This window comes from Nymphalis io, chromosome 27 (genome assembly GCF_905147045.1).
Source record: "Nymphalis io chromosome 27, ilAglIoxx1.1, whole genome shotgun sequence".
NCBI classification, from domain to species: domain Eukaryota; kingdom Metazoa; phylum Arthropoda; class Insecta; order Lepidoptera; family Nymphalidae; genus Nymphalis; species Nymphalis io.
The window spans coordinates 718960-746300 of NC_065914.1; the positions used below are offsets into that span (position 1 = coordinate 718960).

Here is a 27341-nt window from a genome sequence, read left to right on the forward strand (position 1 = left end):
TGTCTTAAATACTTGTAAGTTTTTATTTAGTAATAAGGTTTGAATTAGCGACCCACCCGTCGTCCTCTGCAAGTCTCGGGCGGACAGCCTCCGAAAGTGGGCCGCTCGTGTCCCGCGGCGTAGCCCCCTGGCCGCGCCTTTACAAAAGAAAAGTAGTATATGTAGTATATCAGTTGTCAGGTTTCCAAAGCACGAGTTTTGTAAGAGCTTAATTTGGGATCAGATGGCCGTGTGTGAAAAATGTCCTAGGATATTATTATTATTAGTTTCAAAGATTTAGAATTAGGATTATGATGTTAATGTACCAGGAGAACATAAACAGTGAGACGGTCTCACCGAACGATTAGATTAAAAGAGTCAATTAGTTTCAGTTAGGATTACAGTGTTAATGTACCAGGAGATCATAAACAGTGAGTCGGTCTCACCGAACGCGGATGGCATTAATCGAAATAAGATCAATGTTAAATATATTCGATTTGGCCCTCAGAACATCCGACGCCGACGATTCCGGCGACGAGTGCTACGGGAGTCTACCCCCGGAGCCTCGTTTCGGGAACGTCGAGTACAAACTGCAGCTGGTCTCGCCGTGCGAGCGACGCTTCCAGCACCTGGTGACGCAAGTGAATAATAAATAATATTAAATATATAACATTATATATAACTTAGGTAGCTAACTGGGTAGGTATCACCCACTCATCAGATATTCTACCGCAAAACAGCAGTACTTGGTATTGTTGTGTTCCGCGTGACAGTATAATTACAGGCACAAGGGACATAACGTCTCAGTTCCCAAGGTTGGTGGCGCATTTGCGATGTAAGCGATGGTTAACATTTCTTACAATGCCTATGTCTATGGGCGTTAGTGACAATTTTATTGAGGTTGTGCTCGTGAAATATATCGATGCGATGCTCGTAGTTCCACTTGGGGCCGATAGGTGGCGCCGTTTCGAGTGACGTACAACGTTAAGCGGCATGTCAAAAGTATAATAATGCCCCGGATACACACGTGTGAAGCTGTTAGTTAGCGAATCGTTTAATTAAAATGAATTTTGATAGGCGGTTGACATTCAGCGAGATATTTTTTTTTTTATACAATAGGAAGGCGGACGAGCATATGGGCCACCCGATGGGAAGTGGTCATCGACGTCCATAGACATTGGCATTGTAAGAAATGTTAATCATCGCTCACATCATCAATGCGCCACCAACCTCGGGAACTAAGATGCTATGTCCCCCGTGCCTGTATTTACACTGGCTCACTCACCCTTCAAACCGGAACACAACAAAACCGAGTACCGCTGGTCTGCGGTAGAATATCTGACGAGGCACCCCCTCGTACCCGGACGGGCTCGCACAAAGCTCTCCCACCAGTAAAAATATATCGTATTGTCACCCCGACACCTCAACACGTGCCCCCCCCCCCCCCCGCAGCTGAAGTGGTGGCTGCGCTAGGGCGGCGGCGCGGCGGTGTACGTGGTGGGCGTGCGCGACTGCGGCGCGCCACGCGGACCTGCCGCGTGGCGCCCGCGCGCGCCGTCGCCGAGGTGTACATCCGCCAGGTGGGCACGCCTGGAACTGGTACACCGAGGGGCCGCGAGGCCGCGATCGAGACGGAGATGGTTTGTCGATGTGTGCTTATAACGTTGCCATAGTACCCGCGTTCCCTGTTTTGGGAGATTTTCGGGACTTAATTAAAACTAAATAGGGTTATTAAATTTTACTTTTTAATGTTTATTGTACATTTTTTTATTATAATATTTTTTTGTTTTCCTCCTACACCCGAAAACCGTTACATTGTTTGTTTTTGTTTCCGTTATCAATAGTACTTCGGCATCTTTATATGGTACTGGATTAGCGTTCTCCTCATAAAAAATGGTTGCCACATATATTTCTATGTTACCCTCTTGACTCGGAATCTAATAATATTATAAATTCATGAAGAATGTTAAATCATGTTGTCGTTAGAAAACTATAAATAGGATAACGAATAAATTAAAATAACATATATACATATAACGAAGCACTTTAGTTTATTAATGGACGCCGTATTTATTTGTTTCATTGTCGACGAGTCGATATTTTTTATCGAATATCGGGACTTTTTTTAGCCGATGCTTTCAGCACTTACATGATAAATAATTATAGGTTATGAATAATAAAAACTGGAAAATCATATTATCTTTAGGATTTAAATGCGATATAAGGTTCCGTCATGCTATGGCATAAATAAACATCACTGAGAAACTATATTATCTGTCGCTTTAACATGAAATAATACGACACTGCTCCATTGTATAACCATCGATATGATATAAGGATTGTTTCTCGGCCTTTACACTGGATTAGAATCGTTTTCTAACATAAATATAAGCGAAAATTGAACATAAAACACAATGAACGCACCAACTGTCAAGTTTCAACAAAACCAAAACTGGTTACACGATAAGGGTCAAAAGATTTGATAATTCTATCTCTGTCTAAACCTGTCTACGCTACAGTACGTACTCGGTTCGCAGCTGGCGGACACGCAGCAGAGCGTCGAGCTGCGGGTCGCGGTGATGGGGGCGAACTAGGCGGGCAAGTCGACGCTCATAGGCGTTCTCACTCAAGGTACGTTCGTTATTATCTTGTTGAAGTCGTGAGTTCTAGTAACTAAATTAAATATTGAGTATTTAATTACAGGCACAAGGGACATAACATCTTAGTTCCCAAGGTTGGTGGCGCATTGGCGATGTAAGCGATGGTTAACATTTCTTGCAATGCCAATGTCTATGGGCGTTGGTGACCACTTACCATCAGGTGGCCCATATGCTCGTCCGCCTTCCTATTCTATAAAAAAAAATATTTATAAGGCTTCGTATCCAGAAGTTTTTATTCGATTATCATGTAGAGATCCTATACGTGTGTACTCGTAATAAGGAGATGACGCCTTATCCCAGCTGTGGGTAAAAATGCTGTTACATTTTTAAACAAATTAAATGATACCTACTCAGTCGGGACAAATACCGACTTTGTTAATATTATATTGTAATATCATTTTTTTTATCCTCAGATAAATATTTTATGGTCAAGAACATACCATGAATTCTATAGAACACGGCTCCAATGTAAAATTCGAGATCTCTCTAGAATATTCTAGATAAATTAAATATATTAATTGTATCTGTAACAAGTTTTCTTGTCGTGTTCACTTCATGATTGCGTGGGGGACGTTTCGCCTTGCGGATTTAATTACAAAAAACGACAAACGATGATGGTATTTTTATGTTACATAAAAACAGTGTTGCCAACCTCTTAGAAGCATCCTCCTGACGGATGAATTGAAACAAATACAAAATACATTTATAATATGATGTTAAAAAAAAGGCAAATCAAGTACTGCAAGTAGCATTAGTAAACTTGAAATATACTCAATTAAATGAAGCTGAAGAGTTAATCCCCGGAGAGAATTTCTTTAAAAAATGTTCCTCCTAAAAAATGTCTAACCTGAAAATATCCTATTTGATTTCATCTGACATAGCCCTATTTAGGGGGAAAAACCCCAAGTTGGCAACACTGTATAAAAAAATGTGGACCATCCATATAAACTTTCATATATTTAACACTAGCGGACAAATTTTTAATAAACCATCATATGTGATCGAGCAAATTTTCACTTTAAAAAATCATTTTTATTCAGTCAGTTAATTAATCAGTGTCAGAGTTTTTATTACGTATATAACATACATGCAAAACGTCTATGCTTATGTATAAATAATATTGCAATATATAAAGGCTTATATATATATATATATATATGAAAATATAATATGGAACTAATGGCTTCTTATGTATGTACACACATACATCCAATTTCTAGTTAATATTAAATAATTATATGACTAGATTTATGGAATAACGTACATACACAATGGATATTACATCTTGGTTCCCAATGTTGGTGGCACATTGACAATATAAATGATGGTTAATATTTCTTAAAACGCCAATGACGCGGTGGAGAATTACCACCAAAATTACATTAGCCTTCCTATTCGAAATTAAAAAAGAGAAACAGAAATCGCAACAGTAAAAGGTTATAAGTCTTTATATTTGAAAATATGTACATTCAAAAACATTAAATTCTTAGTTATACCATGTTTGCCTATCTACCCTTCCGTGACGCCACGGTGACAGGACTATGATAATCTTATCGTATTTTAAATTGTTACAATAATAGTGTGCGAGTAATTGTTATATTGCTTGGACGTTTTTCATTGTTTTTATTATATTGTGAGTATCGCTTATCAGTTCTCGGAATTGTTTGCTAACAGCCGGTTCTAGTGGACTGGACCGGTTAGTGATATTTAGACCTTATCGCAATGAGTGTGGATCCAATCTTGAGTGAAGTGGGAGAAGTATGCGAGGAAGAAATAATAGTACCCTCACCAATTATTGAATACGGCGAAAATAGACTAGCTAAAAGAAGCAGGGAAGATGAAGGGGATGAGGAATGGGTTGAAATCAGAAATAGAAAAGCAAGGCGAAGGGAAGTGAGGGGTATTATAGATATTTGCATTTCCTCAACAAATATTTTACCCAAACAATTTGCTTTAGCCAAAATATTCAGGGATCAGGGAATTACCGACATAAGCCGCGTTAAATATATAAACCCATATAAAATAATCGTGGAGGTAACTAACGCGTGCAGTATGGAGAAATTAACTTCCTGCGAATACCTTCTCGGGTTGGGATGGAGATTTCAACGACCGATGGAAGTTGCTCTTTCCTATGGCGTTATCAAACATATAGAGCTGAATTTGTCTGAAGAAGAATTGCTAGATGCGATCACTAGCGTATATGAGGTAGCTAGTTTGAAAAGACTTAAGCGTCGAGCTGAAGTAGAGGGAGGTTGGACAGACAGTGAAGCAGTCAGGCTTGGATTTAAAGGGCCGTCTTTGCCTGCCTACATACACATTTATAGCATGCAAGTGAAAGTTGAGCCCTATATGTTTCCAGTGACGCAATGCTCTAGATGCTGGCGGTTCGGGCATACTATTAAGATGTGTCCTACGAAAACAGTATTTTGTCCAAAGTGTGGTGGGAAACATGATAACTGCCCAACGACAGTGTATAAGTGCATTAACTGCTCTAAAGACCACATGGCGTTAGATCGTAGCTGCCCGGAATATCGTAGGGAAAAAAAGATACGGGAAATAATGGCCGAGTTTAATGTCTCATACCGAAAAGCTATTGCAATGTACGTTCCGCCGCAACTTAATGCAAAGGAGGCTACGCTCCCAGCGAACCAAAGTTATCCTGATCCTCGTGCCCCAACGCCGGCACCTACAAATCATCAATCCCCGGCGAAATCTACCACGGAAGCCCTGACGTATGCACAAGTTGCATCAACTCGTGCGAGGAAGACAGAAATTACTAATAAAGTAAAGAATAGAAACACAAGTGACGCTAAAAAGAAGAACAAAGAAAAGGAAAAAAAACAAGAACTGGAAGCAAACAGCGATGAAGAAAATATGATGGTTACAGACTCCGAGGAAAGTGTGTCTTATTATTCGAAAAGGGAAAAGAGTAGGCAAAAGGGAAAGAGACTATCAAGAGATATACCGTTTACTTGTCTAGTTAAAGAATTTATTAATATTTTTTGTAACAGCAATATTTCAATAAATGATAAAATAGAAAAGTTAGCAAAATTGTGTCGAGTGGATTATCTCTTGGATATTACAAAACATCTCAAGTTTGCCTTTTTTTCAAGGATTAATATTTAATTATGAACAGTATTAATATTAATATATTGCAATGGAATGCACAAAGCTTAAAACCAAAAATACTTGAGTTGGAACAATTACTGTGTCAGGAAAAAATACATTTTGCTTCATTGTGTGAAACGTGGCTTAGTTCAGTAAATACATTCAAACTTACAAACTATAATATTTACAGGTTGGACCGGGATGACTCTTATGGGGGTGTCGCTATAGTGGCTCATAGATCCTTTAAAACAGAGCCTCTGTCAATTCAAAGTGGAAATACAGCCATTGAGATTATTTCTGTTAGGGTATTGAACTGTGAAAGATTAGAAAACATAATTTCAGTGTACTGCCCCCCGAGTGCTTGTACAACAAACGCAGATTGGGATTTTATATTCTCAATTTCTCATAGAAGGACTATAATACTCGGTGACTTCAATGGACACCACCCAAACTGGTCCAATAAAACTGACGTCAGAGGAATGCAAATATTTGACGCACTAATGGACCATGATTTTGTTACGCTTAATGATGGTAGCCATACGCGCATAAAACTTGCAAATGGTGTATTACAAAAGTCGAGTCCTGACATCTCTATAGTTTCGTCGGATATTGCATTGGGGTTCTCCTGGAATGTTACCAATGAATGTCTAGGCAGCGACCACCTCATCATAAAATTATCAACATCTTCTAACTATAACCCTATATTTAACAAAAAACGGAATTACAAATTAGCAGATTGGGAAAAATATAGGAAATCGATAGAAAATGACCTAGTACAAATAAGTTTGCCAGTTGAACCCCAAAAAGCTTACGATGTTTTTGTTAACATAATTAATAAAGCAGCAAATTTATGCATTCCATATACTAAGGTATGTGTCAACCCTAGTCCTAAATTTGTCACAAAAACCTACTGGAAACCGGAACTTTCTAAAGCCGTAGCGGAAAGGAGACTGGCATTATCAGAGTTTCGGAAAAACCCAACACCTATTAAATTAGAAGAACTGAAAGCCAAAATATCTGACGTTCAAAGGCTCATTAGAAAAGCAAAGAATAAGGAATGGTGGGACTTTTGATCTTCAATAAATGAGGAAACTTCTGTTAATCAAATGTGGATGCGAATGAGATGGATAAAAGGACACAAATTTGCTAAGCGAATGGTGGGCAAAACTGTAGCCGAAACGATGTTAAATAACCTCACACCCGATTTTGTTACTCCATGCCACCCTCGCTGTACATCTCGAAACTTAAAATTAGAATCCATCATTTCGACACATGAATTAGAAAAATGTTTAAAATCTAAGGACACGGCACCAGGTTTAGACGATGTCTCATATTCAATGATTTTTAATTTACCTACTATAGGAAAGACTACGTTACTAAAAATTTATAATATGTTCCTCAATAGTAATATAGTTCCTAATCAATGGCGATACATTCGCATACTTCTCATTCCTAAGCCTGGCCGGGACTGTACCCAAGTATCATCTCTTAGGCCAATATCCCTGATGTCATGTATATGCAAAATTTTTCATGCTATCTTAAAGAATAGAATCGAATGGTATCTTGAAAAAAATCATATATTTTCCGAACAAACAAAAGGGTTTAGAAAAACCCGCTCTTGCTTAGATAATCTAACAGACTTCGTATCTAGTGTACAAATTGGATTTAGTAAAAATCTAATGACAGTGGGGTGTTTTATAGACGTAGAAAATGCTTATAACAATGTTGATGTTACATATCTTATTTGTAAATTAGATCAATTAGGTGTAGGCAGTATGCTTTGTAATTATTTGTGGGATTTTTTACATAAACGATGTCTGATTATTGAAGGCCAAGACTTTAAAATTGTAAGATGTACGGGAGTAGGCCTTGCACAGGGAGATCCTATATCTCCATTACTATTTAATGTTGCAACAATTGATATATGTGATACTATTAATTCGATGGATTATATTAGTTTTTCGCAATATGCCGATGACTTTGTAATATTTACTTCTTCTGATAATTTAGTTGACATTCAAAGCCGATTACAAACTGCTTTTGATTGTATAGCCAAAAAATTCCATGATATTAATTTAGAAATTTCATCAACAAAAAGCAAAATATGTATTTTTTCAAGAGGGCACAAATTGCACAATATTACTATTACTCTAAATGATGTAGTTTTGGAAGTCGTGGATAATGTTAAGTACCTGGGGATGTGGCTGGATCGCGGTCTTAGATGGACTAAACATATTAAAGAGATTGTGTCTAGGGTGTCTAAGTTTTTAAATATATTTAAGGTGTTAACAGGATCAGGTTGGGGAGTCCATCCAAAACATATTCGTAAGCTGTATATAACGTTACTTAGAAGTAGATTAGATTATGGTTCATTTTTGTATGACAACTGTTGTAAAACCAATTTATCGAAATTGGACAAAATTCAAAATCAAGCAATGCGAAACATTGGAGGGTTTATAAGGACCACTCCCATACATGTGATGGAGAGTGAACTTTGTTTACCTCCTTTGTATTTAAGAAGATTATATTTGGCAGGAAAATTTTGGCTTAAAAACAGATCACTCTATAATAATACTTCTTTTTCATTAATTAATCAATTAACAGATCTGACACATAACAGATTCTGGACTAACAAGAAAAAACCTCTACTTACACAAATTTCCGAGATGTACAAATCTCAACCATGCAACTCTTTCTCAAGTTTAGGCATGTTTTCATTAGATCAATGGGCAACTAGTATTGATATGTCAAGCATTCTAAAAACAAATATCGAAGGATTTACCGGTTCTAAGCGAGAGTATCATCAAATTAGTTTGCGAAATACTTGTATAAAATACATAAATTTGAATTACTCCAACTGTCAAAAAATATTTACAGATGGTTCGAAAGACAAATATGGAATAGGAGCTGCATTTTTGGATTTCAATTTGAACATTTATTCTAAATTCCAAATTAAAATAGAGGTATCTATAATGGAAGCTGAGCTTGTGGCTATTTTAGAGGCTTTAGGCTATATTGAGTGTACAAGCTACAGTAAAGTAGTTATCTTGTCAGACTCCAAAAGCGCGCTTCAACACCTAGCTCGGTGTACCTCGATCTGTCGAGGGTTACCTGTAGCTTACGCGATTCTAAAGCTTCTATCTAAGTTACAATCAGATGACAAAGTAATTTTCTTTCAATGGATACCATCTCACGTAGGCATAGAAGGGAATGAACAAGTAGATGTACTAGCCAAAGAAGCTATATCTGACGGTGTTGAAGTCCTCTTTACACCTTCATTTGAAAATTACTTGCCAAATCTAAAAGTGCATTGCTATGATTTATGGAAAGAGTACTTTGACGAAAGAGCTAAGGAGAAAGGTATATGGTACCGTACGATCCAGCCTCATCCATGCAGATATCCTTGGATTGAGAATAGTAACATGAATTTTAATGAAACGAAATTAATTCTGCGGCTTCGGTCTGGGCACATCCCATGCAATAAGTTTGCATTTCTGATGCGGAAATCAACTTCTCCAAACTGCTCAACTTGTAATGTACCTGATGATCTTTTGCACGTATTGATGGAATGTGCTCAGAACGAATCTCTTAGAACTAGACTTAATTTGGATATAAAGTCTGTTGGACAATGCAATGTCATTCTGTCAGATCCGACGTCAAATCTCGCAAAAATGTTGTCCAAATTAAGTCTTAGATCTGTGATTAATTAAGGTATTTTTAAGTTTAATATATTATATTTTGTACCCTCCTAAGAATTCTCAACCAGGGCGGCATGTTCGCTTGTGTTCGCATGTGTTATGCGAATAAGCCCTTTTTTTTTAGAATTAAAAAAAAAAAAAAACAGAGCCTCATATCATCTCACACGGAATTGCAAGCGGAGCATAGCAAACTATCCGAGGAAAATTCCGCTTTAAAAGCTCATGTATCATCGTTACAAGAAGGTGTAGATGATCTTATTTATCAAAACTCAAAACATCAGCAATGGGTGCGGCAACAGAATATAGAAATTATAGGCGTTCCAGAACTAAAAAATGAGTGCGTGAGAGATATTGTAATTAATATTAGTAGACATGCAGGTGTTCAACTAGAGTGTAATGATATTGAATTTGCAAATAGAGTGCAACCTAAAAGAAGTATCAATGGCAGACCAAAAGTAATAGTCGCTAAACTTAAAAACAGACTTATTAAAGACAGTATTCTCTCCGGCCTAAAGAAAACGCGTGGTATCACGACGAAAGACATAAACATTGCTGGCAACCCAAATAAAATTTTCGTGAAAGATCATCTTACACTACAAAACAAGATGTTACTTCAGAAATGTAAATCACTTGCATCCGAAAAAGCGTACAAATTTGTGTGGACAAAAAACTGTCTAATTTTTGTTCGAAAAAACGAAAAATCACAGGCCATCGCAATAAACTCAGAAAAGGACCTTATAAAAATGATTTAATAACTAAAAAATTGTATGTATTATTAGATTTTTTTTTAATTTTTACACTTTTCCGCAATACTTTTTCTTATATTTTTGCTTTTTAGTTGTAATAAAAAAATTTACACTTAAAGGCGACGCACACACACTTTCCATCACTCATACAAACACTCTCAGACATACTGCTTTAATATTGGTTATGTTGACTTTTGACCGTCTTAGATCACTTAGCTTTACAATTATTTTGTTCCATTTTAATGAGTGTCTTAGTAATGCTTTAATTTCTACCCAACCATCATGAAACCATCGATAAACTGTTACTACCAGAACGTCCGCGGTCTTCGCACTAAATTGGATGACTTACATAAGAATATTCTTAGCCATGACTTTGACTTAATCTTTATTACTGAAACCTGGCTTAATGATAGTTTCTTAGCCGATGAAATATGTGATAATAGATATGATGTTTTTAGGTGTGATCGTAATAAGTATACTTCAGTTAAAGGCATTGGTGGCGGTGTATTAATATGTGCTAAAAATGTTTTTCAAGCCGAAGCTAGAAATGAATTTGTTGGGGAGGGAATTGAAATTATTTGGATATCAGTTAAAGCACGAGTTTTCGCTAATACTCAGTGTCACGCAATTCATTTTGGTGTAACGTACATACCGGGTGACTCTCTGCATTCTCATCGCCTCACACTGGCTCTAGATTCATTGTCTAATGTTATACGATCCCACCCTAATGATTATGTATTCTTTTTGGGTGATTTCAATATCCCCAACCTCGATTGGACACATCGAGGACCCTTGTGTTTAAAAAAGGGTACAACACAAAGTCAAGCTGCTGTAGCTAATTTTATGAACACTATTGAGTTCCTTGGACTTAGACAAGTCAATGAGCATTGCAATTGTTCCAATAATATTTTAGACCTTATTATTACCAATACCTCACCAAAAGTGTCAGTTTCGTGCGATCCTTTATTAGTCGAAGATAAGTATCACCCAGCACTAGAAATAGATTGTTCTGATATATTCATATCGCAACATCGCCTTTTAAAAAATATAAAATACAAATTTCATAAAGCTGATTATATTAAAATTAGAGAATACCTGTCTAGTGTTAATTGGAATGCATTGTTCATTGATAAGTCGTGTGAGGAGTCACTTCATAGTTTTTATGAAATACTGTATGAAACAAGGAATTCCTTCGTGCCAAAGTCTCTTTCGGGTGGAAAGTATAGCTATCCAGTCTGGTACTCTAAAGCGTTGATTTCTATAACTAAAGAAAAATATACTGCACATCGCAAATGGAAAATACATAGTAACCCTCTCGATTATGATGAATTTAAATTGCTTCGCGACAAACAAAGGCGTATTCAAGCTGAATGCTACGACTCCTACATTTTTGGAATACAAGCAGGCATTAAAAACTCACCTAAACTTCTTCACGAACATATTTCTTCCAAACGTAATAATCAAAGTTCGTATCCAAGTTCCTTACGCTGTGGTAATCAAATTTACAATAACGAAAAAGAAATATGTTCTGGTTTTAGTGACTTTTTCAAAAATGTCTTTATTAAACATGCGCCTAGCTACGACAACTTATTACACGAAATACCTTCAGTGACGGACGATACTTACCACTCTTTCACTGTTACTGAAGAGGAAGTTTTAAAATTATTAACATCTCTCGATACTCAAAAAGGCTCTGGTAGTGACAACATACCTTCAATTTTTTTTAAATCTTGCGCTATTGAATTATCTTTGCCTTTAACTCTAATATTTAATAAGTCGTTGAAGGAAGGCGTGTTTTCCGCTAAATGGAAGGAGGCACTTATAGTTCCTATTCATAAGAAAGGCCCCAAGACAGAGATAGAAAATTATCGACCTATATCTATTTTGAATATTTCAAGTAAAATATTAGAAAAGCTAGTATATCACAAACTATACCCTTTCCTCGCGAGAGCCATTCCGTATAATCAGCATAGTTTTATGAAAAATCGGTCTACAGTATCTAATTTGTCAATTTTCATTAGTGATATTCACAATAATATGGACTCAGGTGCTCAAACTGACGTGGTCTACACTGACTTCGAAAAAGCGTTCGATCGTGTAGACCATGTCATCCTTCTACATAAATTACACGGCTTAGGAATTCGTGGTGATCTCTTTCGTTGGTTTAAATCTTATATATCTAACAGAAGACAAGCTGTAAGAATTGGTGGCTCTTGTTCTGACTACGTTGATATTATTTCTGGTGTCCCTCAGGGGTCACACTTAGGGCCTCTTCTCTATAATACTTATTTGTTTGATATTGGTGCTTGCTTTAAATATTCAAACTTTTTAATGTTCGCCGATGACAAAAAAGTATATAGAAAAATTAACAAAATAGAAGATTGTTTATTACTTCAGAGTGATTTGGATAGATTATGTAATTATTATACAATGAATAGGATCTCCATTAACGTAAATAAATGTTCGCAAATTACTTTTACTCGAAAAATAAATACACATACTTATGGTTACACAATGAATGGCGTTCCTGTAAAGAAAACCAACCTGGTTCGTGATTTAGGCGTTCTCCTAGACTCGAAACTACTATTTAATCATCACATAGATTATATAACTAATAAGGCCTATAAACTACTAGGTTTTATAAATAGAACATGCAAACCTTTTCGCGACATTAATTGTCTAAAAATAGCCTATTTCTCTTATGTGAGAAGCATATTAGAGTATGCTAGTTGTGTTTGGAATCCTCAATATTTTAAATATATCGAAGGAGTTGAGGCCATACAAAAGAAATTTATTAAATATCTGAACTTTAAAACTTACAGTAACACAAACTACAGGGATGCTTGTAATCTTTATCGCATATCCAGCTTGACAGATCGACGTGAAACTTTAGATATGATATTTCTACATGATTTGGTCTCTGGTAAGCTAGACTCGCCTGAGTTGCGCTCGCGCGTTCTTCTTAATGTACCTAAAAAGCGAACTCGTTATGCATATTCGAATCTGTTACACGTCCCTTTATCCAATTCGCGTTACGCTGCAAACTCTATATTGCCGCGCGTTTTCACACTATATAATAAAAAATACTCGCACATCGACATCTTTCATCGGTCGATTAAATCATTTAAAAAGACATTCTCACGGCTCAAAATTCTACTTAACCATTCGAACTCATACAAAATTTACATACAAACACTTAAACACATAAATAAAACCTTCCCTACTACCTACCTACCTACTTATACACACACAAAACAACAGTGCAGTTAGCACTACGACACCCATCCACAACATAGTCTGTGTCGCCTAATTTATATTCATTCTTTTTTTTATTTTATTTATTTTGTATTTTTTTTTATAGATATTTTGTTACTTACATTTTTTTTTTTACCAAAACTGTGTGTTGCTACTTCTGTTTACTGATATCAAGTTTGCATAACTCAATGGAAAACAGTAATTGGCTCTATTTTTTGTATTTTTTTTATTTTTAATGCTTGTATTTTGTATTATATGGTGTTGTTTTCCTTAAATAAATAAATAAATAAATAGTCAAACTAGAAACTTCCACCGGTTAAAAGTAACACCCAGCCCTGTGTCGAACCAGTGAAAGAAACTCAGACTATTAGTCTATAAAGTAAATAGTAGTCTTTTTGTAATAAGCAACAAATATATTTTTATCAAGGCAGAATGTTTTGTACACAACTAGCATAGATACTGGTAAAAAAAATCAAATTTAGAAATAAATTCGAATGAAGTCTCTGGATCATTTCTTCTTCTTCTTCGAGTGCCACTCCGACTAGCGAAGGTTGGCAGTCAGCTTGAAATACTCCTTCTTGTTCTTCGCGAGGCGAAAGAGTTCGACAGCACTCGCGATTCCCGTCCATTCACGGATGTTGCACAGACAAGACTTTTTTCTGCGCCCAACAGCTCTCCTTCCGGCAACTTTTCCCATCATAATCAGTTGCATAAGTTCATATCTTTCATGCCTAAGCACGTGTCCGAGATATGCAACTTTTCTCTTCTTGACAGTCTCCAAAAGTTGCCGTTTTTGGTTGACGCGTCGCAGAACTTCCACGTTCGAGACCTTTTGAGTCCAACTAATGGCCAACATACGTCTATAAGCCCACAACTCGAAAGCTTCTATACGTTTTTTGAGATCTTCTTTAATTGTCCACGCCTCGCATCCGTAAAGAAGTATAGGCCAGATGTAACAATGTAGGAGTCGTATGCGCACAGGGATCTTAAGTCTGCGATTGCAGAGTACTTTTTTCAACGTGCAGAAGGCACTTCGAGCTATTTCGATGCGAGTCTTTACCTCCTGTTCACAGCTCCAGGTGTCATTAAGCCATGTCCCCAGATATTTGTACTTGCGCACCCTCTCAATTTTTTGGCCTGCTACAATGATAGCAATGTCATCGAAGCTATGTTTAGATAACACCATGATCTTCGTTTTTGATAGGTTCATCCTCAGACCAGCGTTTTCACTGCACTCATTAACACAGCTCATAATTAATTGCAGCTCTTAAGGAGATGATGCTATTAGGACTGTATCGTCAGCGTATCTGATGTTGTTAATATACCGGCCATTTATTTTGACTCCACTTTCTTGGCCTTCAATTGCTTCTGCTATTATTTGTTCCGAGTACAAATTAAATAGCGTGGGTGATAATATACAGCCCTGTCGGACTCCTCTCTTTATTCCTACCTCATCAGTCTCCTCATTGTCAACTCGTACAGTAGCCTTCTGGTTCCAATACAGATTCTGGATAATACGTACATCTTTGTCATCTAAGCCGATATCATGTAATATTGCAATTAGACGGACATGCAGTACTCTGTCAAAGGCTTTTTCGTAATCGATGAAACAAAGGAAAACGTCTTGTTGCATGTCTCTGCATTTTTGTACGAGAACCTGCATTGCGAAAAGAGCCTCTCTCGTGCCCACTCCTATTCGAAAATCAAACTGACTATCTGCGAGATGTTCGTCGCGTTTAGCTCTTATTCGCTCGTGGATGATATTCAGAAATAGTTTCAATACTTGGCTCATAAGGCTAATCGTTCGAAACTCTTCGCACCTTCTTGCGTTGGTCTTCTTAGGAAGCGTAATAAAAGTTGAGGTTAGCCAGTCTTTGGGTAAGTGGCCAGAGTCGTATACCAAGTTAAAGAATTTAACCAGGAAGTTAATATTTTCGTCTTCAATAAGTTTGAGTACCTCTATGGGAACATTATCCGGTCCGGTTGATTTTCCCGTTTTAGCTTTTTTAAGAGCGTTTGTGACTTCATTTTTCAGGATAGGATATCCCTCATTTGGATCACAATTTACCGCTATGCTTCGGAAAGCGTCGGTATATTGATGAAATGTATTGTTCCCATAGGTGTTTTTTTCCTGATATATCTAATATGGGAATATTATTTTCATCCGTAAGTTGGTGAGACGTCTTTTTGTGTCCTACCAAAGATTTTATTTCCTTATGCAGGTTAAATGCATCATGTTTAGCATAAAGGTCCTCCACAAAATCACACTTGCACTGATACCAAGCATCTGTAGCATAACGAACTTCACGCAGAATTTTCTTATCAATCTCAGTATACTTACTATTGTCGGAATTCTTTTAGATTCTCCTTTCTTCGATAAGATCATATATTTTTTCTGTCATCCAACTCTGCTTAGGAATCCAATCTCTTTTCAAGTGTGTCTTATTGATGTTTAATATTTTGTTCTTCATTGAACACCACTCTTCCTCCACCGTACGCATTATCCCAGGTTTCTCATCTGCTGCCCACTCGTTTATTTCTTTCGCCACTTTATCTTGGATGTTAAGTTCTTTAAGTTTCCTCACGTCTATTGCGTGGTACTGTGTTCTCTTCTTTAGTTGTTTGAGTCTACATGATATTAACATGGATCGGTTTGATTTTGGTACTAAGTTAACAGGTGTATTAATGTATTTTGTGTTTATGATTACTCCCACTCCATACTTGTTGGAGCTATCCTCAGAACCAGAGTAATACATGGTGTAATTATTATCTATTTGGTGTTTACCTTTGCCTATCCATCTAATCTCACTTAGTCCCATGATGTTAATCTTCATTCGTTGCATTTCTTTGTAGACATTGTAGACTTTTTCAGGACTCTTCAAGCTTCTGACGTTCCACGTTCCTATCTTCATTTGTTGTTTTTTACACCTGGAGATTCTTAGCACCCCTGTCCCATCTAAGGGACGCCAGGTACTCGGGGCCATTTCTTTCTTAGACTTTTCCATAAAGCTGACGATAACTAGGGAATAATAGTGCAGTGGTTTCCCCTTGCCTTCTGCACCAGACATTTTAGAGGTTACTTGTACCTCAAGGTCGCTGTTTCCCTTTTTCCAATCATGGTGCGTATGGTTATACCGCCATTGATCGGTCGCCAGAGCCTCGTTTGTTATCTAGCAGGGAGCACCACGTGCAGGTGAGGTTGGCAATTGGTTCGGTTTAGATGGTAGTTCCGTTCCCCCCTTACCCCCCTTTCTTATAAAATAATATAACATTTATAAACATATTTTATAGTAAACATACAAAAAGATTTTTTTAAATTTAACTTTTTCTAATCTGTTATGACTAATAAAAACATTAAAATGCCTTATCGGTTATCTGTTGTGATTATTTTGATAATGAAATTTGTCATTCATGTTATGTTATTGTATTCAAAAGGAATGTTACTTATCTGTTCCCAAGTCACTTTCTGTGTGTTTTTTTTAAATATATATATCGAGCAGGCATAGTGAAAACCATATAACACTACCTTAAACAATAATGACTGTTTCAAACCTAAACAAGCACCAGTGAATTTTCATGTGATTAGTTTGCGTTTAAAAATATCGTGAGACAGCCTGCATTTATAATTATCAAATTTCACTGAAATTCTGCTAAACAATCCACTGTGTATTATCCAAAAAGGTAGAACAGACCTTAACCAGCCAGCTTACTCGTACTTCCTAAAAATAACATAAAATAATTTTGAATTACATTGCTTGTTCGATTCTGTTACATATAATGACATTTTTGGAACATCCAGAATAAATACAGAAATTGGCAATATACCACTTCAATAAAAAAAAAATAACCAATGCCAGAAATGAAAATATGATGTGTTGCCAAAACAATTTATAAAGCTTTTATTTTACAATAATACTATAATTATGAAATCGATTTTCAATATTTATTTGTTAAAATAAAACTTCAAAATATACAAGCGCTGTCCCGCAGTTTTATTCGCATTCTATCCAATTGAAGTTAAACAAAATGACGCCCTGAATTCGAGCCTTTTATGAGACTAATTTGTTTATAAAAAAAGGAATGTGAATAAAACCTCGGGCGGAACTAATTTGAAGCCTAGCAGTAGTATTTATATTATATGACGAGCCGTTTGGCGTGGTTAGTAGGTACCTGCCTTTCACGCCGAAGGTTGTGGGTTCGATTCCCACCCAGGACAGACATTTGTGTGCATGAACATGTCTGTTTGTCCTGAGTCTGGGTGTAATTATCTATATAAGTATGTATTTACAAAAGAAAAGTAGTATATGTAGTATATCAGTTGTCTGGTTTCCATGGCACAAGCTCTGCTTAATTTGGGATCAGATGGCAGTGTGTGAATAAAGTCCCAGGATATTATTATTATTATTATACATAGAGCTATACAATAAATATTAGTTGGCGGTTCTGTGGTCGCGTTATCGTATGTTTATTGAATGAGCAAATAAATATTCGCTTTCAAATTGAGTTCCAATTTTAAATTAAGGCTTAGTTTGTTTTAATTTTTGTTATTTTCAACGTTAGGTAGTAATTATTAATATAAAACAATATACTTTTATTTAATTCTCGATGTCACCGCTTAACTGTGACATCAATTCCATCGCGAACAAAGAAATTTGGCAACTCCTTTCTTTGTCGCACTTCCAAAAAATGGAATTCCTTACCAGCTCACGTGTTCCCCTCCTCTTACAACCCGGGTTCCTTCAAACGAGGCGTGAAGAGGCATCTTGCGGGCCGGCAAGGCGAAGGCGGCTAGTGCAGAACGTTTTCCCCGTCTGTACTGGCCGTCGTCGCGTTTGGACTCTACTACCACTTACCATCAGGTGGAGTAGAGTCATTTGCCCTCCCGGCGAAAATAAAAAAAAAAAAAAAATTCGTGTCGTTTCGTCTCGGTAGAATCCACACGTGAGTCCGATGAAATTATGCCACTTCACTGTATCAGATTATATAGACTTTAGATAAAACAGTTCAGTGCCTTCTTCTCCTCTGTTAAAGGATTATTTTTTTTGAGCTTTAGTGTTATTCATAAAAAAATAAATTAAAGAGTAGAAAAAATTACGGTCGAAATATGCAAATTCATATATGTCTACAGAACTTGTACCTATGTAAGTATGTTTATAGATGTAGTAAGGGCTAGCTAATGTCGATAATATTAGTATATATGTTATTTTAAAGTTGCCGTCATGATTTTTCTTTAATACAATGATTATAAGAAAAAACTATGACAGGTTTTTTTTGACGTCAAAGAAAATGACGCCCTGAATTCGAGCATTTTACAAGATACAAAAAAAAGACAAGTATCTACTGCTGCTTTACGCTTTAAGGTCTTATATCCCTCTATGAAGGTTAGGAGCTGTCTCAGGTTACTGCATTACCCTCGTGGTTAGAAGCGCGTTATTATAGAGATTACTAACTCCGTAATATTTTAAGGGCTTAAATAAAATGTTTTTACGGAAGGACAGACAAAAAAAAATTACTTATTTTTGAGTCAGAAATCTTCGCAGTTTTACACAGAACACCTCACCAAAACTCATACACAATCGAATGATTAGTTCAAGAACGTTTACATAACGACAAACATACTTACAAACATTCCTTTTCATTTATTAATATGCTTAATGTTATTATGTATATTAGTAGTTTTATTCAAAACATAGAGCCGAGATGGCCCAGTGGTAACAACGCGTGAATCTTAACCGATGATCGTGGGTTCAAACCCGGCCAAGCACCACTGAATTTTCATGTGCTTAATTTGTGATTATAATTCATCTCTTGCTTTACGGTGAAGGAAAACATCGTGAGGAAATCTGCATGTGTCTGATTACACTGAAATTCTGCCACATGTGTATTCCACCAACCGGCATCGGAGCAGCGTTGTGGAATAAGCTGCAAACCTTCTCCTCAAAAAGAGGAAAGGAGGACTTTAGCCCAGCAGTGGGACATTCACAGGCTGTTATGGATTCAAAGCATGCTAATTTTATTTTTATCGTGTCAGTGAACTCTATTTAAATTTATTTATAATAAGAAAATTCACGATTGTCACGTTAAGAGTCTAAATTTAAAGAGGGTGACACTGCGAAGTACATCTATTTATATAATAATAGTTTTCGCCCGCAGCTTGACCCATGTTTGAGGGACTGAGACAGATGTATGTCCTTTGTCCTTTTCTGTTACAATGTCAACATTTTTTCGGTCATGATAATCGGTCGAGAAGTTAAAACGTACAAGCGTAACAAAGAAACAAACACACTTTCACATTCATAATATTAGTAAGGATTCTTTTGACCCTGTTGGTCTAGAAGCGATATATAACGCCGCTGATCTCGAGGTCCTCAGTTCAATCCCCGGGTGGGGCTGATAGAAAGTTATTGGGTTATTCTTTTGAAAGTTCTCAATAGCAGCTCGGAGTTTGGATGTTAGATGTGTGTTCATACCCGTGCCTCGGAAAGCATGTAAAGCCGTTTGTCAAGCGCTTGGACTCCCTTCGGTTGTTGTTGTATTGTTGAAACGTAAGCAATGAAGTTCTGAACAAAAATATCATCTATACTTAATATTATAAATGCGAAAGTAACTGTATGTCTGTTACGCTTTCACGGCTTAACCACCCCCCTATAACACGCGTGCGAAACTGCGAGTGTTAACTAGTATTCTAAAAGCAAAACAAAAATAAGCTTAATAAATATAACTAAATCTAAAAGTATAAGTAAGACATTCTAAAATAATTGTGTAACCATAAATCAATAAAATAACAAATAAAAAGCAAAAATTCACGCGAGTCTTGGTTCCAAAATGTCTTATACCATTCTAATCGCGCGCGGATTATACATATTTCTTCCATTTGTTTAATATTTAAATTTCATTATTGACGGGCCGGTTGGCGTGGTTGGTAGACACTTACCTTTCACGCCGAAGGTTGTTGGTTCGATTCCCACCAGGACAGATATTCGTGTGCATGAACATGTCTGTTTGTCCCTAGTCTGGTTGTAATTATCTATATAAGTGTGTATTTACAAAAGAAAAGTAGTATATGTAGTATATCAATTGTCTGATTTCCGTAGTACGAGCTCTGCTTAGTTTGGGATCAGATGGCCGTGTGTGAATAATGTCCCAGGATATTATTATTATTCGAACAATAATGGGTAATCTAATTTTTCAGACAAAAATGGACTCGTTCTTCAGCCTCTTCGATCCGTCAGATGGCAATACGAACAGACAGAATAATAAGAAAAAACATAAAAACGATCAAGAGAACGGCAGGAAGAACCCAGACGCACCCAAGGGTATGTACAAACCTTTGTATATATGTAATAAGTTTATTTATTGAAATAAAAACTAAAGTCGTTGCTATGTTATGCGAAATTTATTCTTTTTTATATCATATCACAAATTACTTCTGCAAACAAAGTATGAGTACAAATTATAATTATTTACTAACCCGTAAAAAGAAACAACATTAAAAGCTATTGCTTCAAATATTTTTTTACAATCTGAATTGTTTCTTTTTTTAAAAAAACGTCGTTAACATTTTATTATATTAAGCCAGTGTGAATTTCTCTAATTATAGAATGACACATGACAATGCAAAGTGTTGCCACAACAGATAATACTTGGACGTATTAAGTCGAAGTTAATGCACGTGGAATTTAAATTTAATGAAGAGCCCAAAGAGCTTCATTTACATATATATAAAATACTGGCATATAAACGCACAGCCCAAACTACTGCGACATGAAAATTTGCATACGGGTTCCTTTTACGCAATACGTTAGCACTTAGGAAGGATTTTTGAAAATTTAACACTGCAGAAGCAACTCGGGCAGGAAGAACAGAAGGAAGAAGAACAAAGTATCGGCAGCAAAGGACGACCTAACAACAGCATGGCAGAGTTCATCACAAGAAGTACCGGAACCGTTGAATAATCAATCGTCGATACCAAAGGTCTGTGACGATAAAATCGGAAAGAACGTCGACGATTTGAAATCGGAAGACGATTTTAAGAAGACGAAGAGGAAACCGACCAATGATGATGAGGATGCAACGAGAAGTGGGACAAAGTTTGCCGATAGAGTGTACAATGTCATCGATAAGTTGGAGAAGGTCAGGATAAAGGACGATATGTATTTAGCTGGTGATTTCAATTCCGAGGACTTGGAGAGTGACTTCTTCTACAGCTCTGATGATATGGAAGACTTCTACGATGATACGTAAGTGATGTTTTTTGTTAATTAAAAAAAAGTATTATAATTTATCTGTTGTAAAGTAGTAAAGTAAAGTAACAGTCTGTGTATGTCCCACTGCTGGGCTAAGATCTCATGTGGTAAAATTTCAGTGAAATTAGACACATGCAGGTTTCCTCACGATGTTTTCCTTCACCGTAAAGCACGAGATGAATTATAATGACAAATTAAGCACATGAAAATTCAGTGGTGCTTGCCCGGGCTTGAACCCACGATCATCGTTCAAGATTCACGCGTTCTTACCACTAGACCATCTCATCTCTTATGTGTTGTAATTTTGGGTAATTATACGTTTTTTCTTAAGGCTTTGCTTGCTTTCCACGGTATGGAAGAGCAAGAAACAATAACATATCTATTCGCTTCACCCGGAATTTCAATCAAGGCTTTATATTTAAGCTCATTAACTAACATCTAGACTAAAAGAGTCAATTAGTTTCAGAGATGTAGAATTAGGATTACAGTGTTAATGTACCAGGAAATCATAAACAGTGAGTCGGTCTCACCGAACGATTACATTAAAAGAGTCAATTAGTTTCAGTTAGGATTACACTGTTAATTTTGACTAGACGTTTAGCGCGGTTGATAGATACTTGCCTTTTCACGCCGAAGGTTGTGGTTTCGATTCCCACCCAGGACAGACATTTGTGTGCATGAACATGTCTGTTTGTCCTGAGTGTCATTTTCTGTATAAGTATGTATTTACAAAAGAAAAGTAGTATATGTAGTATATCAGTTGTCTGGTTTCCATTGCACGAGTTTTGTACAAGCTTAATTTGGGATCAGATGGCCGTGTGTGAAAAATGTCCCAGGATATTATTATTATTAGTTTCAAATATTTAGAATTAGGATTACGTTGTTAATGTACCAGGAGAACATAAACAGTGAGACGGTTTCACCGAACGATTAGATTAAAAGATTCAATTAGTTTCAGATAGGATTATAGTGTTAATGTACTTACGTGTTAACAGAATCGGTGAGACCGACTTACTGTTTATGATCTCCTGGTACATTTACACTGTAATCCTAACTGGAACTAATTGACTCTTTTAATCTAATCGTTCGGTGAGACCGACTCACTGTTTATAATCTCCTGGTACATTAACACTGTAATCCTAACTGAAACTAATTGACTCTTTTAATCTATAATTGAATTATAATAATAATGTTCTCCAGACCGATTTTGGCTACGGCGGCCAATCTCAAGATTGATTAGCCAAATACGCAGGAGATATTATAGTGCACAAGTGTGTGCGCAAACACAGGTGCACTCCCTATTCCCTAACTCTCATAATCCGATGGGACGGCAATCCGATACGACCGGAAAGAGTTCAGGCGCAGGACCATCAGCTTTAAGTGCTTTCCGAGGCACGGGAGTGTACACATTTCCAACTTCCAGACTCCGGGCTGCTACTCAGAATTTTCTGACAGACAAACCCAATAGCTTTTTTTATTTGCCCGACCTGGGAATTGACCCGGAGGGGGTCTGCCTTACATCAAGCCACTAGACCAACGAGGCAGTCATAATTATACGAGGACTTTGAAGAGAATAGATTAGCATCTCAACCACCCCATTTACCATTTCCCTTATAATAAATTATTTTTTATTGGACAGAGAGTGTCTGACCAGAGACAACTATTAACCATCTACTTGATACTCAAATATCAATATTTGCAAAGAAGATGCTCTGAACATAATGAAGATAGTAGAAAGCGGCACCAGCACCAAGTTGTACTACTACTATAATAATAAAAAATCCAAATACAGTGCAGACTGGCGACATCTAGTGTCTACTACATGTAACATTATGCTAGACATTATGGTAAGTTCGTTTAATCATTAATTAAATCATATAATCGACTAAATGGGTACAATGATATTTATGATTATATACTAATGTATGGAATTCGATTAACGCTACAAGATTTACTATTGAGTTTCTTTCTTCGGTTCAGTTCTTCTTGGTAGAATCTGCATATATCCACAACTAGTAGCTTTAAACCTTTGTGAAATAATTCGAATGTACTTATAAGTCTACTTGATTAATTATCACCAACTCAGCAAGCGCGCATTGTTGTGAAACTTTCTTATGAACGCGGGTTGACACAATAATTGCCAATTTATTTTTTACAAAGTGTAGCTTAAATTATAAAGATTTTAAATAAAAAATCCAACATACTTTAATTATTTTTATTATAGTCTAATGATGTGCTAAAAAATGTTTTAATTTTTTTTTAATATTGAGTGACTGATTTAAAAATTTTTTTAATCTTTGCTAATATATAACATTTTTCTAAGTCAGTAAAAAACATTGTTTTATTTTTTAAGTCACAATCACACGTTTTATTCAAAGCATAATTAAATAAACGATTAATTTAGTCTAATAACACCCTAAAATTTTCATAAATCGATGACATGAAGCTAACTTTTATTAAAACAGGCCGTTTACTCTGACAAAATTAAAAAATTAAAGAAACACACGTTTCAAATTAATAATCTAAGCGAACTGCCACAGATAATACACAATTAAATATTTAACACCATCATTTCATCGCTTACATTTCATTTTAACTTTATCAAAGTTAAAATGAATCTTAGTTGAATATATATAAAATACAAATTTGATGATAAATATAGAGTAAATGTAAAAAATACACTTATAAATACAATTTTTTTAGTAGGATTACTTTTTAGGTATTTTAATTCATACAAATTATAAATTAAAATATTTACTTACAATTGTTTTTACAGATGAAAAACGAAACAGCAAATTATATAATTAATTTTGTTCCCATAAATATTTCTGAATTTCAAAATGGTGTCACTTAAAAATGTCTTACGTTTGTGTTACATAAATACGTATATTTAACTTAAAATAGCAAGTTATATCAGCTTACAGGAACTAGAAAAATCATTTAGATTTATTGTACAAAATTTAAATACTTCGACAAAAGATATGTATACAACAATACAATAATATTAATCGCGCCAAAATTTAAATTTAAAATGGCGTCATGATTATGTTTAAAAATATATAATATTTTAATAAATTTAAATAACACAATACGAATTTGAAAATGGGGTCTTTTCAAAATAACAGAATATGCCATAACAGAGCATTTTTTAATATTCTTGAGGATGGTTATCACACAAATGCTATTTCTGATGTTAGGTCTGCTATTCTTTTAATAATTATTGTTATTTAGCTTAGCGGTATTTTTTTCCATTCATGTTGCCGCAGAGTCTTAAACACAGGCCATTCCTTATATATTCAAAATGATAATACGAATAAAATATAATTTTCAAGCAGTGATGAATCGCTTGAATTTTGTAAAAATTTACCAAAATAGTAATATATAATTTTGTGTTGGTACATAATCAAATTTAGTATTGCATAAGTTAGGTAATAGACGAAATTTCATTTATTTATAACTGATCAGAATAAGATTGACGGGAATAGTTCGTGCTTATAATGCCTGAAGTTCTCAAAAAAATATGACCGAGTTATTACAACTTATACCTAAATACCTGGATGTTTATTTTTTAATTTATATATAATTAACATTATTTTATGCTGCAATTTTTTTAAATTTGTTATGTGTAATATAATAATCAGGTTAGTAAAGGTTTGAGTATGTTTTTTTATTTAAAAAAATAACTTTTAACGCGACACGTTTTCTTAGACCAAAAACGTAAATGATACTAATTATCTTTGTTTAAAAAAAATCTTATTCAACTATTAATTGCTTTTATTAAATTATGTTTAATATTATTGTAGTTTAATTAATATCGATGCCACAGATAGCTATAAAAATATTAATTAATACAAATCATAAAAAGTCAATGTCATATCGTCTAAAGTAAAATCGGCATTAAATAATCCGATCATTGATAGTTAGATATCGTAATGTTATATAAATATGTATCATTAACGTAAAATTGCAATTTATAAACAGGAACTGGATATATCATTTAATGTACAAAGTTTAAATACTAACAATATGAAAACTAATTTTGGTTTACCTCTTGAGGTAGTTATTATATTAATGGCGCCAAAATTGTAATTCAAAATGGCGTCATGACGTTTGTGTTTTTAAAATGCCAAGCATGTTTTTTTTTTAAATAAATACAAAAATTATTTTACCGTACAACATTATTGTTTTAAATTTATAATCAATTGTTATTGGAGTCTTACATATCAGCGCGGCTTAATGCAAAAGTAACATCGGCATTGTAAGAGCTACCATTAAAAAAAAAAAAATACAAACCTAAAGATTTGTTCCTTGGGGCGTGATTATCATTTTAAAAACAGTTACGTTATATATGTATGCATATAAATATGTTATTTCATTTTAATAGAAAATAACTAGTGTATTAAAGCCACAAGAGTAGACAAAGGCAAACTAACAACCGACATTGAATTGGCGCGATATCATTGGTCGAGATTTTGAGTTATCTGTGATATTCATTATGGACTTGCGAAAAAATTGCGTTTTATCCGAGAAAGTAGTTAAGCTGAGCTATTAGCGACTATCACGGGATATGGAAATATAAAGTTAGTTTATATTTACTCCTACGATTGGAATATACTAAATATACATTTCAATTAATTGTAAAAGGTGTATTAAATACAATATGAACACGTACATAGTGCTATTTTACATTTAAATAAGAATATTTAATTTAAATCTCAGTTTATTTGAAACTTTAAGTCAACTAACTTCTAAATAAGTTATTATTGTAACAATTTAACATACGATAAGATTATCATAGTCCTGTCACCGTGGTGTCACGGAAGGGTAGATAGGCAAACATGGTATAACTAAGAATTTAATGTTATTGAACGTACATATTTTCAAATATAAAGACTTATAACCTTTTACTGTTGCGATTTCTGTTTCTCTTTTTTAATTTCAAATAGGAAGGCAAATGAAATTTTGGTGGTAATTCTCCACCGCGTCATTGGCGTTTTAAGAAATATTAACCATCATTTATATTGTCAATGTGCCACCAACATTGGGAACCAAGATGTAATATCCATTGTGTATGTACGTTATTCCATAAATCTAGTCATATAATTATTTAATATTAACTAGAAATTGGATGTATGTGTTTACATACATAAGAAGCCATTAGTTCCATATTATATTTTCTATAAGCCTTTATATATTGCAATATTATTTATACATAAGCATAGACGTTTTGCATGTATGTTATATACGTAATAAAAACTCTGACACTGATTAATTAACTGACTGAATAAAAATCAGTTATCAGTGAAAATTTGCTCGATCACATATGATGGTTTATTAAAAATTTGTCCGCTAGTGTTAAATATATGAAAGTTTATATGGATGGTCCACATTTTTTTTATACAGTGTTGCCAACTTGGGGGTTTTCCCCCTAAATAGGGCTATGTCAGATGAAATCAAATAGGATATTTTCAGGTTAGACATTTTTTAGGAGGAACATTTTTTAAAGAAATTCTCTCCGGGGATTAACTCTTCAGCTTCATTTAATTGAGTATATTTCAAGTTTACTAATGGTACTTGCAGTACTTGATTTGCTTTTTTTTAACATCATTTTATAAATGTATTTTGTATTTGTTTCAATTCATCCGTCAG

At 35.2% G+C, this 27341-nt stretch overlaps 1 protein-coding gene across 1 annotated transcript in view; it reads left to right on the top strand.

The window, feature by feature from the left end:
• Nucleotides 1–491: 491 nt before the first annotated feature.
• Nucleotides 492–27341, top strand: part of LOC126778717 (GTP-binding protein 2-like) — a gene marked incomplete at both ends in the record, with an annotated part of 86817 nt that continues 59967 nt past the window's right edge. Inside the window, one exon of the mRNA XM_050502340.1 lies at nucleotides 492–620. Within this exon, the coding sequence (XP_050358297.1) occupies nucleotides 492–620 (129 nt within the window). The remainder of the gene's footprint in view (nucleotides 621–27341) is intronic.